The sequence below is a fragment of the Etheostoma spectabile genome, chromosome 13 (assembly GCF_008692095.1).
Source record: "Etheostoma spectabile isolate EspeVRDwgs_2016 chromosome 13, UIUC_Espe_1.0, whole genome shotgun sequence".
In the NCBI taxonomy this organism is placed as follows: Eukaryota; Metazoa; Chordata; class Actinopteri; order Perciformes; family Percidae; genus Etheostoma; species Etheostoma spectabile.
Window position 1 is genome coordinate 14,639,050 of NC_045745.1, and position 11,167 is coordinate 14,650,216.

The 11,167-nt window shown below is 38.8% G+C and overlaps 1 protein-coding gene across 2 annotated transcripts; it reads right to left on the reverse strand.

The window, feature by feature from the left end:
- Positions 1–3,348: 3,348 nt before the first annotated feature.
- On the reverse strand, positions 3,349–10,902 carry zgc:56585 (15-hydroxyprostaglandin dehydrogenase [NAD(+)]). Of its 2 annotated transcripts, XM_032533659.1 has the most exons (8): positions 10,700–10,902; positions 8,591–8,714; positions 6,780–6,886; positions 6,343–6,439; positions 4,981–5,057; positions 4,353–4,510; positions 3,956–4,096; positions 3,349–3,911 (listed from the first exon to the last, which is right to left on the reverse strand). In XM_032533659.1, exons 1-7 carry the CDS (start codon positions 10,790–10,792, stop codon positions 3,976–3,978), a joined length of 777 nt encoding a protein of 258 aa, XP_032389550.1. In that variant the 5' UTR covers positions 10,793–10,902; the 3' UTR covers positions 3,349–3,911; positions 3,956–3,975. The 2 variants fall into 2 exon arrangements, with proteins under 2 accessions (XP_032389550.1, XP_032389548.1); XM_032533657.1 differs by having other exon boundaries at positions 3,349–4,096.
- Positions 10,903–11,167: the final 265 nt, after the last annotated feature.

Here is an 11,167-nt window from a genome sequence, read left to right on the forward strand (position 1 = left end):
TGAGATCCACCACAGAGCCCCCATACGTTCTAATGCTGGGGGAGGACATCAGTGCTCACAAGCTTTTGTCATTGTGAATGGGGGGGGGCCTTGGAGCAGCCGTCTCTTTGGCTGCTGTGGACGTCTGTCTCACGGCGTTTTGTGTTCGATGTCGGTTTTCCAAAACTTTGTGCTAATGTTTGGGAGTTCATCCAGACGATCGTGTTTCAGAGACCAGGACCTGAATCAAACGCTGACCGTGTTTCAGAGACCAGGACATGAATCAAACGCTGACCATGTTTCAGAGACCAGGACAAGAATCAAACGCTGACCGTGTTTCAGAGACCAGACCTGAATAAACGCTGACCTGTTCAGAGACCAGACCTGAATCAAACGCTGACCGTTTTCAGAGCCAGGACAAGATATCAAACGCTGACCGGGTTTCTGAGACCAGGACCTGAATCAACGCTGACCGTGTTTCATGAGACAGACAGAATCAACGCTGACCGTGTTTCTGAGACCAGGACTGAATCAAACGCTGACCGGTTTTGGACCAGGACTGAATCAAACGCTGACCGTGTTTCGAGACCAGGACAAGAATGAAACGCTGCAATTATGCGAGCTCAAACGCAGGACATGAATCAAACGCTGACGCGTGTTTCAGACCAACATGATCAAACGCTGTCAAATTAATGCTCAGATTCTACTATGTAGTTTTTTAATTTCTATGTAGGCTATGGCACATGGTCGAGTTAAAGGGCCCAGATTCTGCACTGAAGACAGAGGACATTCAGGAACCAGATCTCACTCAGACACCATGGATGGTTTTTATCGGTGTGTGTGTGTGTGTGTGTGAGCACCAGAGACACAAAATAACCCCCAAGTCCCAGAAAAAGAGATTGTTTTTTGGGCACTTTAAGATTTAAAAGTTTGTTTGAAAGTTAAATGCATGAAGTTGTGACTTTTTGTCCGTTTAGGAATGTAATAATTGACACATCACATGTTTTGAAACAAAAATGTAAAATTACTTTTGTATTTATTTATACTACTTTTAATGTTAACTGAAATTAAGTGTAATGTTTAATTTTGTCTAAAGTGATATATTTGGCTTGAAGCAATAAAACAAAATGCTGGGATTTTTTTGGATATTTCATAATTTCATCAATACATTTCTTAATGCAAAAATTAAGTGGAAAAAAACAAACAGATAACCCAGAATATGGGTTATATTTTTATAACCCATTTTTGGTTGTTTTAACCCAAAAAAATGGTTATTTTAACCAATTGTTGGGTAGAAAATATAACCCAACATGCTGGGTCAGAACCATAACCCAACGCTGCCGGGTCAAAACAACCCAGCGTTGGCTCGGTCCATATTTGACCCAGCACTTGGTTACCAATATGACCCAAGTTGGGTTATTTTTAACCCAGCAGTTTTAAGAGTGCACATTTTTGCTGATTGGGTATCACCTTTGACACAACCAATAAACGAGAGACCCACATAACTAGAGAAAACACATCTCAAAGCCGCTGCACACCGTTTCACACCATTCCGAGGGAGCATTTGGTTTGACCCGTGGATGAGAACCCAGGAACCGTGCACAGTGTTTTGAGATTGAACATACCCAGGCCAGGCGAATTGCATTTTTAAACGGAAGCGGCAAACAACAAAATGTTAAGCAATGTTGGGTACAGTTTATAAATAACTTATAACAGTAAACCCAAGTGATGCATTAACAGGCCTACATTCTATCAAGCAAAAAAAAATATTTGTCATGAATATTTTGTTCTAAGATTTTGACTGAAGTAGCTAAACTGCCTTTTTCCATTAGCTAGTTTACTTTTCCTTTTTTTTTTACCTCTTCCCTGGCAGGAATGAACTATTTTGTAATGATAAAATACATACCACATTTTAGGAATAAATGAGGGAACTGTAACTTCAACTATTACGCCTTCACCAGACCTATTACTTCAGATCTGGCTTGCACGTTTCACGGTAAACATGAGACCAACATGAGTTGTGCAGATGATGTTTAGATAGCGGTCGGCGCCTGATTTCCTGTTAGCAGCAAAGACTGCATGGTCGGCAGTGGCGTTGGCTGCTTCCTTTTTCTGATCATCGGGCTTTCACTTCAACAAAGCTGAAAGAGGACAGCTGAGCTCCACACTGCAAAAAATATCTGCAGCTCTGAGCTGATAGTTCACATAAATACAGTATATACTATGTATATTATACTATGTATGAATTCACAACAATTATTACACGTAGGCCTATAACATATTTCAAAACATTAAATGAAATAAAATAATTTTAAGTTATTGATGACCCACGACTTCTGTGTGAAAGACAGCTGTTCAACTCCTACAGAAGTACATAAACAAATGTTGGTTAACAAAAATGTAATTTAAAATAAAAGTAAGTGATTTATGTATGTTATGTATTTATTGACTAGTCTGCGCCTTGGAGCACAGACTGGCTAAATATGCCTTGGAGTCATTTCAACATGCAGCTGTTCTCCTGAGGCGTCAGCAGGGCCCAGTCGACCTCCAATGCAACCAAAAAATAAGTATTTATAGAGACAAAATTAGGTCACATACAAAATCTCAATAATTTGCTGTGTTTTTAGTACTTGTCTCACTATAATAATTAATTAAACATACAACATGACCCTAGGCAAGCCAGCCTTCTTTGAGAATTCTTTATCGATCTTTCTCCCTTCCTTTGTAGATTTTTTTTTTTACTTCAAATATAGGCTACCTGAGTAATAATTATTATTTAATATACTGTACATATATTATATCTATATTGTAGGGAGTTTGTGGTTATTTGGCTAAAGAGTTCTATTTCTTTCTACCTATCTACCCTGCTGACACGACCACTTATCTTTATGCAAAGTGTTGCTTTGGAGCTATCTGGGCCCGCTACTTTACTTTTTAACAGCTATAGTTAGTTAAGTTCATATGTGACCAGTTTATGATGCATTATTGTAGATTAAACTGCCCAGGAGTATAGGAAGTATTTCAAATTAGCACCACCTCGACCAGCTACTACATTAAAGTACAGCTTTATGTATTAATACATCAAAAAAAATATTATCCAATAAGACTGTTACAAATACAGAAGTACATTTTGTTGCCAACACTTTTATACTTTTACATAAGTACAATTTTAAATGCATGACCTTCATTTGTAATGATTTTTTTTCCCAATGTGGTAAGTGATAAATGATTTTGTCTCATTCATGAGTTTTAAAGCATCTGTTAATGTAGGCACTGTTCTATGCACAACAATGTATAGTATGTTCTCTGTCTTGTTCACTGATTGGTTATCTCTACTGAAGAAAGAAACATTTGAACAAAACCACGACATTAGGCAATAGCGCATTTATTATCAACAAACTAGAATTACATGATATGATTAATTAAAAATGAGCAGGAATTACACAGTGCTAAGTGAAAAGAAATTAAGTTGTAGGGTCATTTGGATGAACTGAGCCTTTAAAATTGTCCTGATGTCACATTCATCAGTTAAATAGTGACTCCCAATGGTCAATACAGGAAATTACATGGATTTTAAATCAGGTCACAGAAGTCTTTAAAATACCCACATTGAACTCAGGCATGTTTAAAAGTTTAAGAACACACTATTGCACATGTATTGTAGTTAGCATTATTTAAACTGATTCACTGTTATTACCTGTATGAATATTGTTTTCATTGCATTTTAAGGCAACCTCGGGCTCTAGAATAAAATGGGTATCCTAAACTATTAGCAAATTGAATGAAAGAACTTTATACCTTTAAGACCTCATGTCCACATTGTGTTGGTGACTTATTGAGACATTTTAGCTGCATATTCCTTGTTTACTGTACACAAAGGCACTTGAGGGGCATATAGTTTTTAATTTTGTACATTGAGGCACTGATAAACATTGCGGTTTTGATTAAAAGACCTCATTCTGTATGAGGTTTGTTGTGGTTTGTAATTGCAGAGAGCTATGAGGAGAATGAAGGAAAAGTCACGTATTTCTTTCCTTGACGGAAAATCAGGAAGGCTTCCCCATTCTTTGTCTCATCTGTCACCAGCTCCAGGACGGACTCTGCTACCTCAGGCACACTGAAATACAGTGAAAAGGTACAGTGACTTCAATGAATATGTAATACACAGCATCACACATGGTCACGATAATTAACTTTAACGTGTATAATATAATGTCACAGACGGGTCTAAAAAGGATGGAATTAGTTTTATACTGAGTGGAAGTCCAAGTTGCAGCACCTCAGGTTAACCAGCTGCAGAACAAACTGCTGGATTCAATGGAGCGTAAAACGAAATGTTAATTCTTGTGAGGCTTAGTACAGCAAACACTCACGTTAAAATCCCCATCTTATCTGCTAATTGTTGAGTTACATCAGCCAGGTGGGAGAATTGTCCCAGTTTGGATGGAATCGTGGTGAAAAGGTCAGTTTGGACGAAACCTGGGCAACAGGCGTTGAACCGGACACCGTAACCTGACGCGGTAGAGGCAGCCTAGTAAAACACACACACACACACACACACACACACACACACACACACACACACAAACATCACACAAAACACACACACACACACACACACACACACACACACACACACACACACACACACACACACACACACACACACACACACACACACACACACACACACACACACACACACACACACACACACACACACACGTCAGAGGCACTAAAGGAAAAAGTCATCTCACTCAACCTGTACTATAACCAAACCTGATATAAATCTAGCTTCTTATAAGAGTAGCATGAGGTATCTATAGCTTTTGACCCAAAACATGTCAGGACATAGAAGCATATAAAGTATAATTTGCAATGATTCCCACACCTACGTGTGTCCAACACTTTGTCTGTAAAAAAAAAAAAAAAGTAATTGACTTCTTGTAGCTACACATTTTCTTGATCTTCCTGGAATTTCTTTTGGAAAACCAGTCTTACCGCCATGGCTCGAGTGAAGCCGATCACTCCGTGCTTAGTGGCTGTGTAGACCGGACAGCTCAGTAGAGGGCCGAGACCTGCAGGATGGGGGTGATATCAAGTCAATATTTGGCTTCATGACTGAATAACCTGACCAACAGGGATACACACTATTCTACGTTGTGTGGTGGAAGTTTCTTGTACAGCGAGGGAGGAGAATTTGATTGGAAGCGAGACTCTGTTGAAACTGAATAAAGACGGGCTGCAAACTGAGTCAAAGTTCAGTCTCCGGTGAAAGTTTCATTGTTTTCTGCAGAGAACAATCAAAATGACAAGAACCGCTCTCACAATGCACAAAGTTACAGAGTGACAACATTTCTGTGTGAATACAATCAGTAATACTCTTTTTATATCCAGTGCCCCCAGAGGAAAAAAAACGCTTGTTTGGAAAATAGTTTAACCCTAAGCATAACAATTAATGGATCTCAGGCAGACAGTTGGAGCTCTTACGTATTTCTGAATCTGCCCTCCTTGTGTCAAGTTTCTTGACCGGTCATTCTATCTTAGCTGAAAAAGAACATCTTGTCTCTTTGGATAGGCTATGGTCTCGACCTGGGACCTGCTATGATAAACACAGCTTTAGACAACTGTTTCTGTCAGACTTTACGTCATCTATCCTTCAAGGAGAAATGCAGTCATAACAGATCCAGTTGTCTCCTACAAGGAGAAGACACTGAGGAAAGATACAGAAGTCATATACTCTGAGAGGCATTGGAGATCTTATTATGAATAATTAATATGAAAATCATTGGTTAAATGTAATTTTGCCATTACAGTTGTTTCTTATGTTCATGCCACAATGTGGAAACCTGGGCCCAAATATTGCTCAAAGGCAAACACCTTTGTAATTATGAACAATACATTAAATTAGGAATGCTTTATGAACGTGCATTACATTTAGCTATATTGAATGTATTTCCTCTATATACCAAAAGGGTGTTACATTTTTTGCAAACCAAATAATGTGTATCTGCACCATGCATGCGTGTTATGTAAATAAGGAAGTATACGTTTCTGTTCTGTGCAGATATTTTTTTCCATCTGACTTTTTAGTGCCAATTCTGAGGATGTATGCCCCTGACATGGCACAGACTGGATATAAAGTTCTGTGAATTTCACGTGTCTGCATACCGAATGAAAAGTCAATGAAAAGAGTTGTTGATTTTAATCAGAACTACAACTGTCTGTACAACCTTCCAAATAATGTCATCATAAACACCTTTCCTATAGCATAGAAACTATTAACTCTCTGTACTACTTATTTTTTTCCAGAAGTTTTCTTTTGTTGGACAAACACATTATGCAGTACATCGTGGGCTTTACCTGCCATGGATGCGGTGTTGACGATGACCCCTCCCCGACCTCCACTCAACTTGCTCATGTGCTCCAGAGCCAGGTAAGTCCCGCTGATAACACCCACCTACGACACAGGATACAGAGATGTTTATGACATGTGTGTGTTGACATCAGAAATCCCTTCAGTGTTTCCTTTGTGTATCAAAAGTTGTGAAATGAAACAGATGAAGCTGAATGTAAAAGCTGCTAAATGTAAACGTTTTGCCAAATCCTTTCTTCCCTTGTCTCAACTGCTGAAAAACAACAACATGTAAATGTTTCTGTTGGCGGTGGTTACAAACAATGACTCATGAAACACTGCAATTATTGTGCTGTTGTGTCATTTCCCGCGTGGGAGTGGTGCAACCGGGTACAAAGTAATGGGCGTAATCTTAACCAGATGCAGTCTGTTGCTCTCTTCTTACCAGGTTTATGGAGACCATTTTCTTCCATGTGGTCTCATTCAAGATGCCAGCGTTGTTGCACAGGATGTCAAATCCTCTGAAGTTTTCTACAGTTTTCTGAAAGGCAGCTTGAGAGCAGAAAAAGAAACAGTTAACATTTTTTTTATTTTAGAACCGAGTTGAATTCCTTCCCTTATTTGGCCTTCTATGTAGCATGCTTCACTGTGGAGCTGCATCAATTAACCAGCTCATCGATTAGTCGATTGCCTGAGATTTGTTTGTTGGACAGAATGAGATATTTTATTGACCAAATAAATAATAGAGAAAATGATTTCTAGGCTTATTGATAATGAAAAATTATCATTAGTTGCACGAAAATATGAATATTCATTATAATCACTTGTTTCTAAATGTAGACCAATTCGTTTTATTCGGTTCAAGTTATTTGGGACTAATAGTCAATATCTTTTGCAAAAACTGACGCCATTTCTTTATCATCCCGTTCCAGTTTTTTGTTGTATGCGCTTGCAGTGTATTCAACAAAAAAGTCAACATTCTGATGACATGACATGAAACCAAATAAACGTATAACTAAGTTACTCTATAATCGAACACCTTCCCACGTAAAGTAGAACTGAGCGTTCTGAATCTGAGTGTACAAAACAGCACACCCTGAACCTAACAACCTCACTTTCATTATCAGTATTGTTGACATGATCAGATGAAGTCTTTATTTGCTCACACGCTTAAATATATTTACCCGTAGCTGTATAACCCAAACTAACCTGGGGGTGTGGCTCTTGGACTGGGATTAAATTCCAGCTGGTTTAATTGAAGACAAAATGTCCCTGAGTTTGTGAGCTTTCTGGTATCTGACAAACAAGGTCCTGGTGGGATTTATTAGCTTCGTGTGTTTCTAGGCATGTTTATTTAAATATATATCTGACCGCAGCTGTTTTCCTCTCTTCAATACCTCCCCCACTTCCATACTGTGTGTATCAAATGTCTGTCTGTCTGTCTCTGTCTGTCTCTGTCTGTCTCTGTTTGTCTCTGTTTGTCTGTCTCTGTTAGTCTGTCTCTGTTAGTCTGTCTCTGTTAGTCTGTCTCCGTTAGTCTGTCTCTGTTAGTCTGTCTCTGTTAGTCTGTCTCTGTTTGTCTGTCTCTGTCTGTCTGTCTCTGTTTGTCTCTGTTTTTCTCTCTCTGTCCGTCCGTCTCTGTTTGTCTGTCTCTGTTAGTCTGTCTCCGTTTGTCTGTCTCTGTTTGTCTGTCTCTGTTAGTCTGTCTCCGTTAGTCTGTCTCTGTTTGTCTGTCTCTGTCTGTCTGTCTCTGTTTGTCTCTGTTTTTCTCTCTCTGTCCGTCTGTCTCTGTTTGTCTGTCTCTGTTAGTCTGTCTCCGTTTGTCTGTCTCTGTTTGTCTGTCTCTGTTAGTCTGTCTCCGTTAGTCTGTCTCTGTTTGTCTGTCTCTGTCTGTCTGTCTCTGTTTGTCTCTGTTTTTCTCTCTCTGTCCGTCTGTCTCTGTTTGTCTGTCTCTGTTAGTCTGTCTCCGTTTGTCTGTCTCTGTTTGTCTGTCTCTGTTAGTCTGTCTCCGTTAGTCTGTCTCTGTTTGTCTGTCTCTGTCTGTCTGTCTCTGTTTGTCTCTGTTTTTCTCTCTCTGTCCGTCTGTCTCTGTTTGTCTGTCTCTGTTAGTCTGTCTCCGTTAGTCTGTCTCCGTTTGTCTGTCTCCGTTTGTCTGTCTCTGTCTGTCTGTCTCTGTCTGTCTGTCTCTGTTTGTCTCTGTTTTTCTCTCTCTGTCCGTCTGTTGTTTGTCTGTCTCTGTTAGTCTGTCTCTGTTACCTTTGATCTGCTCCTCTGACTCAACATTACAGGTCAGGAACAAAGTCCTCTCCTGTCCGTACTCTTTGTCCAGAGTTTCCTTCAAACTCTTCCCTGCAGTCTCATTCACATCCAGGAAGGCTACCTGTACAGGTGAAGGACCATCAGACATACACTCAGGTTTATTTGGAACACCTCGCTAAAACTAATGCAGTCTAATACAACAGTCTGGGAATAAATCCTACCTGCGTGAAGGTTAAAATTAGAACTGTGTGGGAACCGAACAAAATTATATTGTGAAGTTTTTATCACGTGAATATTTGAAGCCTTGAGAAATGAAGAAAAGCCGAGGGATGCTAGACACAAGAGTGTCGGGCTAGCAGAGTAAGATAAGATAAACTTGCAGCTGTGACTGTGTGAAAGGAGCATGTTGTTTCTTTATTCAACTTTGGTGAACTATGTTAAACCCTAAACCTGCCCGATACACCCAGCTACGGCTCAACCGATGGTAAAGCAAAGAATATGATGTACTAACCCATATTTATGTAAAGAAACTATATACTACACCCATTTATGTAAATCAACTTTCTGTTCACACCCATTCAATAAAACGACAGAGCAGGGGATGAGTGTTTTGGAAGACTGCTGAATGTTTTTTCAGTATTTATTCCCCTTTCCAAAGAAAAAGCAAGTCTGTGAGTATTTTTTACTTGAGGTCTTGAACCTAACAAACTGCAAAGACAAATGGATTAGTAATCAACTTTTAAATTAATCACCACTATTTTGATAATTGGTTAATCGGTTTACACCATTTCTATGACATAAAGTAAGCACTCGCTGATTCCAGCTTCCTGAATGTGAATATTTTCTAGTTTCTTCACTCTTCAATGACGGTAAACTAAATACATTTTAGTTGTGGAAAAAAACAAGAAATTTGAGGAGTTGTGTTGTTGTTGTTGTTGTTGTTGTTTTTTAAATTTTTCAGACTTTTAAAAACCAAACCACTAATCGATTACTCGATAAAATACTCAACAGATTATTCAACAATGGAAATGATCATTGTTTACAGCCCTGGTTAAACTGTTTAGTATTTTTGTTCAAACAGCTGTGTCTTTATTCAACTTTCTGATCATTTTGGTGGCTGTGGTTTGTGGTGCTGTGGTAATTTAAGTTAAGTTAATTGCGCATGTAACTTGTTTTATTTTATTTACCTCTTATGATCTTCTTGTTTTTAATTTTTCTCTATTTATCTGTAGTTATTTCTGGCTTTTCTGGCTGCTGCAACACCTGAAGTTCACCTCTGGTGATCTATAAAGACTGGATCTTGACATATACACCTCAAATACATATCTACACCCTTACTCATATGAATATGGTGGCTCTCTCGCCTTTCATAAATGCTATCCACATGCTCAATAGGAAGACCTGAGAGCACATTAAAACAATGGACAACAAAGCAGTTTCACATTCCTTCTGCATCCTTAATTCCCAACTCTTCCAAACCCCACTCCAAACTTTAAGGGGAGGAAATGGTAAAACAGATGGAACAGCTGGTACTCCATATAGACAACACAGTCCACTGGTGGAGTACCAAGCAGCAGACATCTGCAGCATGAAGTTCATCTTAAATGGAAAGATGCATTTTTTTGTTGCAGTAGCATATATCAAGATGAAGCTAAGTGTTGGGGCAGTACAATCTGTAAAAACAATTCTGGCAATATGTATTATTATTATTATGTAAATACTGTACCATACTATTTCTTTAACTATGTAAATGCCGTACATATCCACACTCGTTATTTTTCTTTATTTATAGTTCTACTCTTTTTTACTATACCATATTTTACTATTTGTGCAACTGCAACACAGAGTTTCCCTTCGGATATCAATAAAGTATTTCTGATTCTGATTCTGATTCTGTATTTATGTTTTATACACTTTTTTATGAGCTAACACAAAGACTCAATTCCAGACCAAAATGACTCCATAAGAAGGAGTTTCCTTTCACTGAACAATACATCACGGATCAAAAGCTGGAAGATAATATTGTCATTTAACAATATGCCAAACGGCCCGTGTGGGCTACTGAAGAGACCTTTCTCCCCATAACAGCACACAAACAGACGTTACCTTGGCCCCATTTTTCAGGAGTATCTCTGTTATTGCTTTTCCAATCCCCGCCGCTGCTCCAGTCACCACTGCGACTTTACCATTTAATGCCATTTCAGATGTTCAGTCAGAAGACAGGAGGCTCTCAGTTGTAGAATCACTGCAGGAAATATAACCGTGATGAATCGTGAGAAGTGAGTGTTTCTAAACTGACACCGCCCATCATCAGGAGACTCCACCCATTGTGTCAAAAAATGAAGCCAAATACCTTCAGGTTAAAACCGTAGGTTGTTATATTCTATGATTAAAGCCTCGAGGCTTCAGTGCAATCCGGTTTTTAAAGTAGGGTCAGGTTTAAAAAAGAAAAAAAGAAAGAAAGAAAAAAATGTTTGAATTAAGTAGGACCTGTTTTTAATTAGGCTATAGCATACTGAGAGCAGTGGTGGTTGTGACTATTCTTTTCTTTTTGGAAGCATTTGCGTAAAGGAT

Coding starts and splice junctions, on each gene's coding strand:
- zgc:56585 (XM_032533659.1), bottom strand. CDS start 10,792: ATGGCATTAAATGGTAAAGTCGCAGTGGTGACTGGAGCAGCGGCGGGG. Junction 6,887..8,590: donor GTCAGAGGAGCAGATCAAAG/GTAACAGAGACA, acceptor TCTGCTCTCAAG/CTGCCTTTCAGAAAACTGTA. Junction 4,097..4,352: donor GATAAGATGGGGATTTTAAC/GTGAGTGTTTGC, acceptor ACTGTATTTCAG/TGTGCCTGAGGTAGCAGAGT.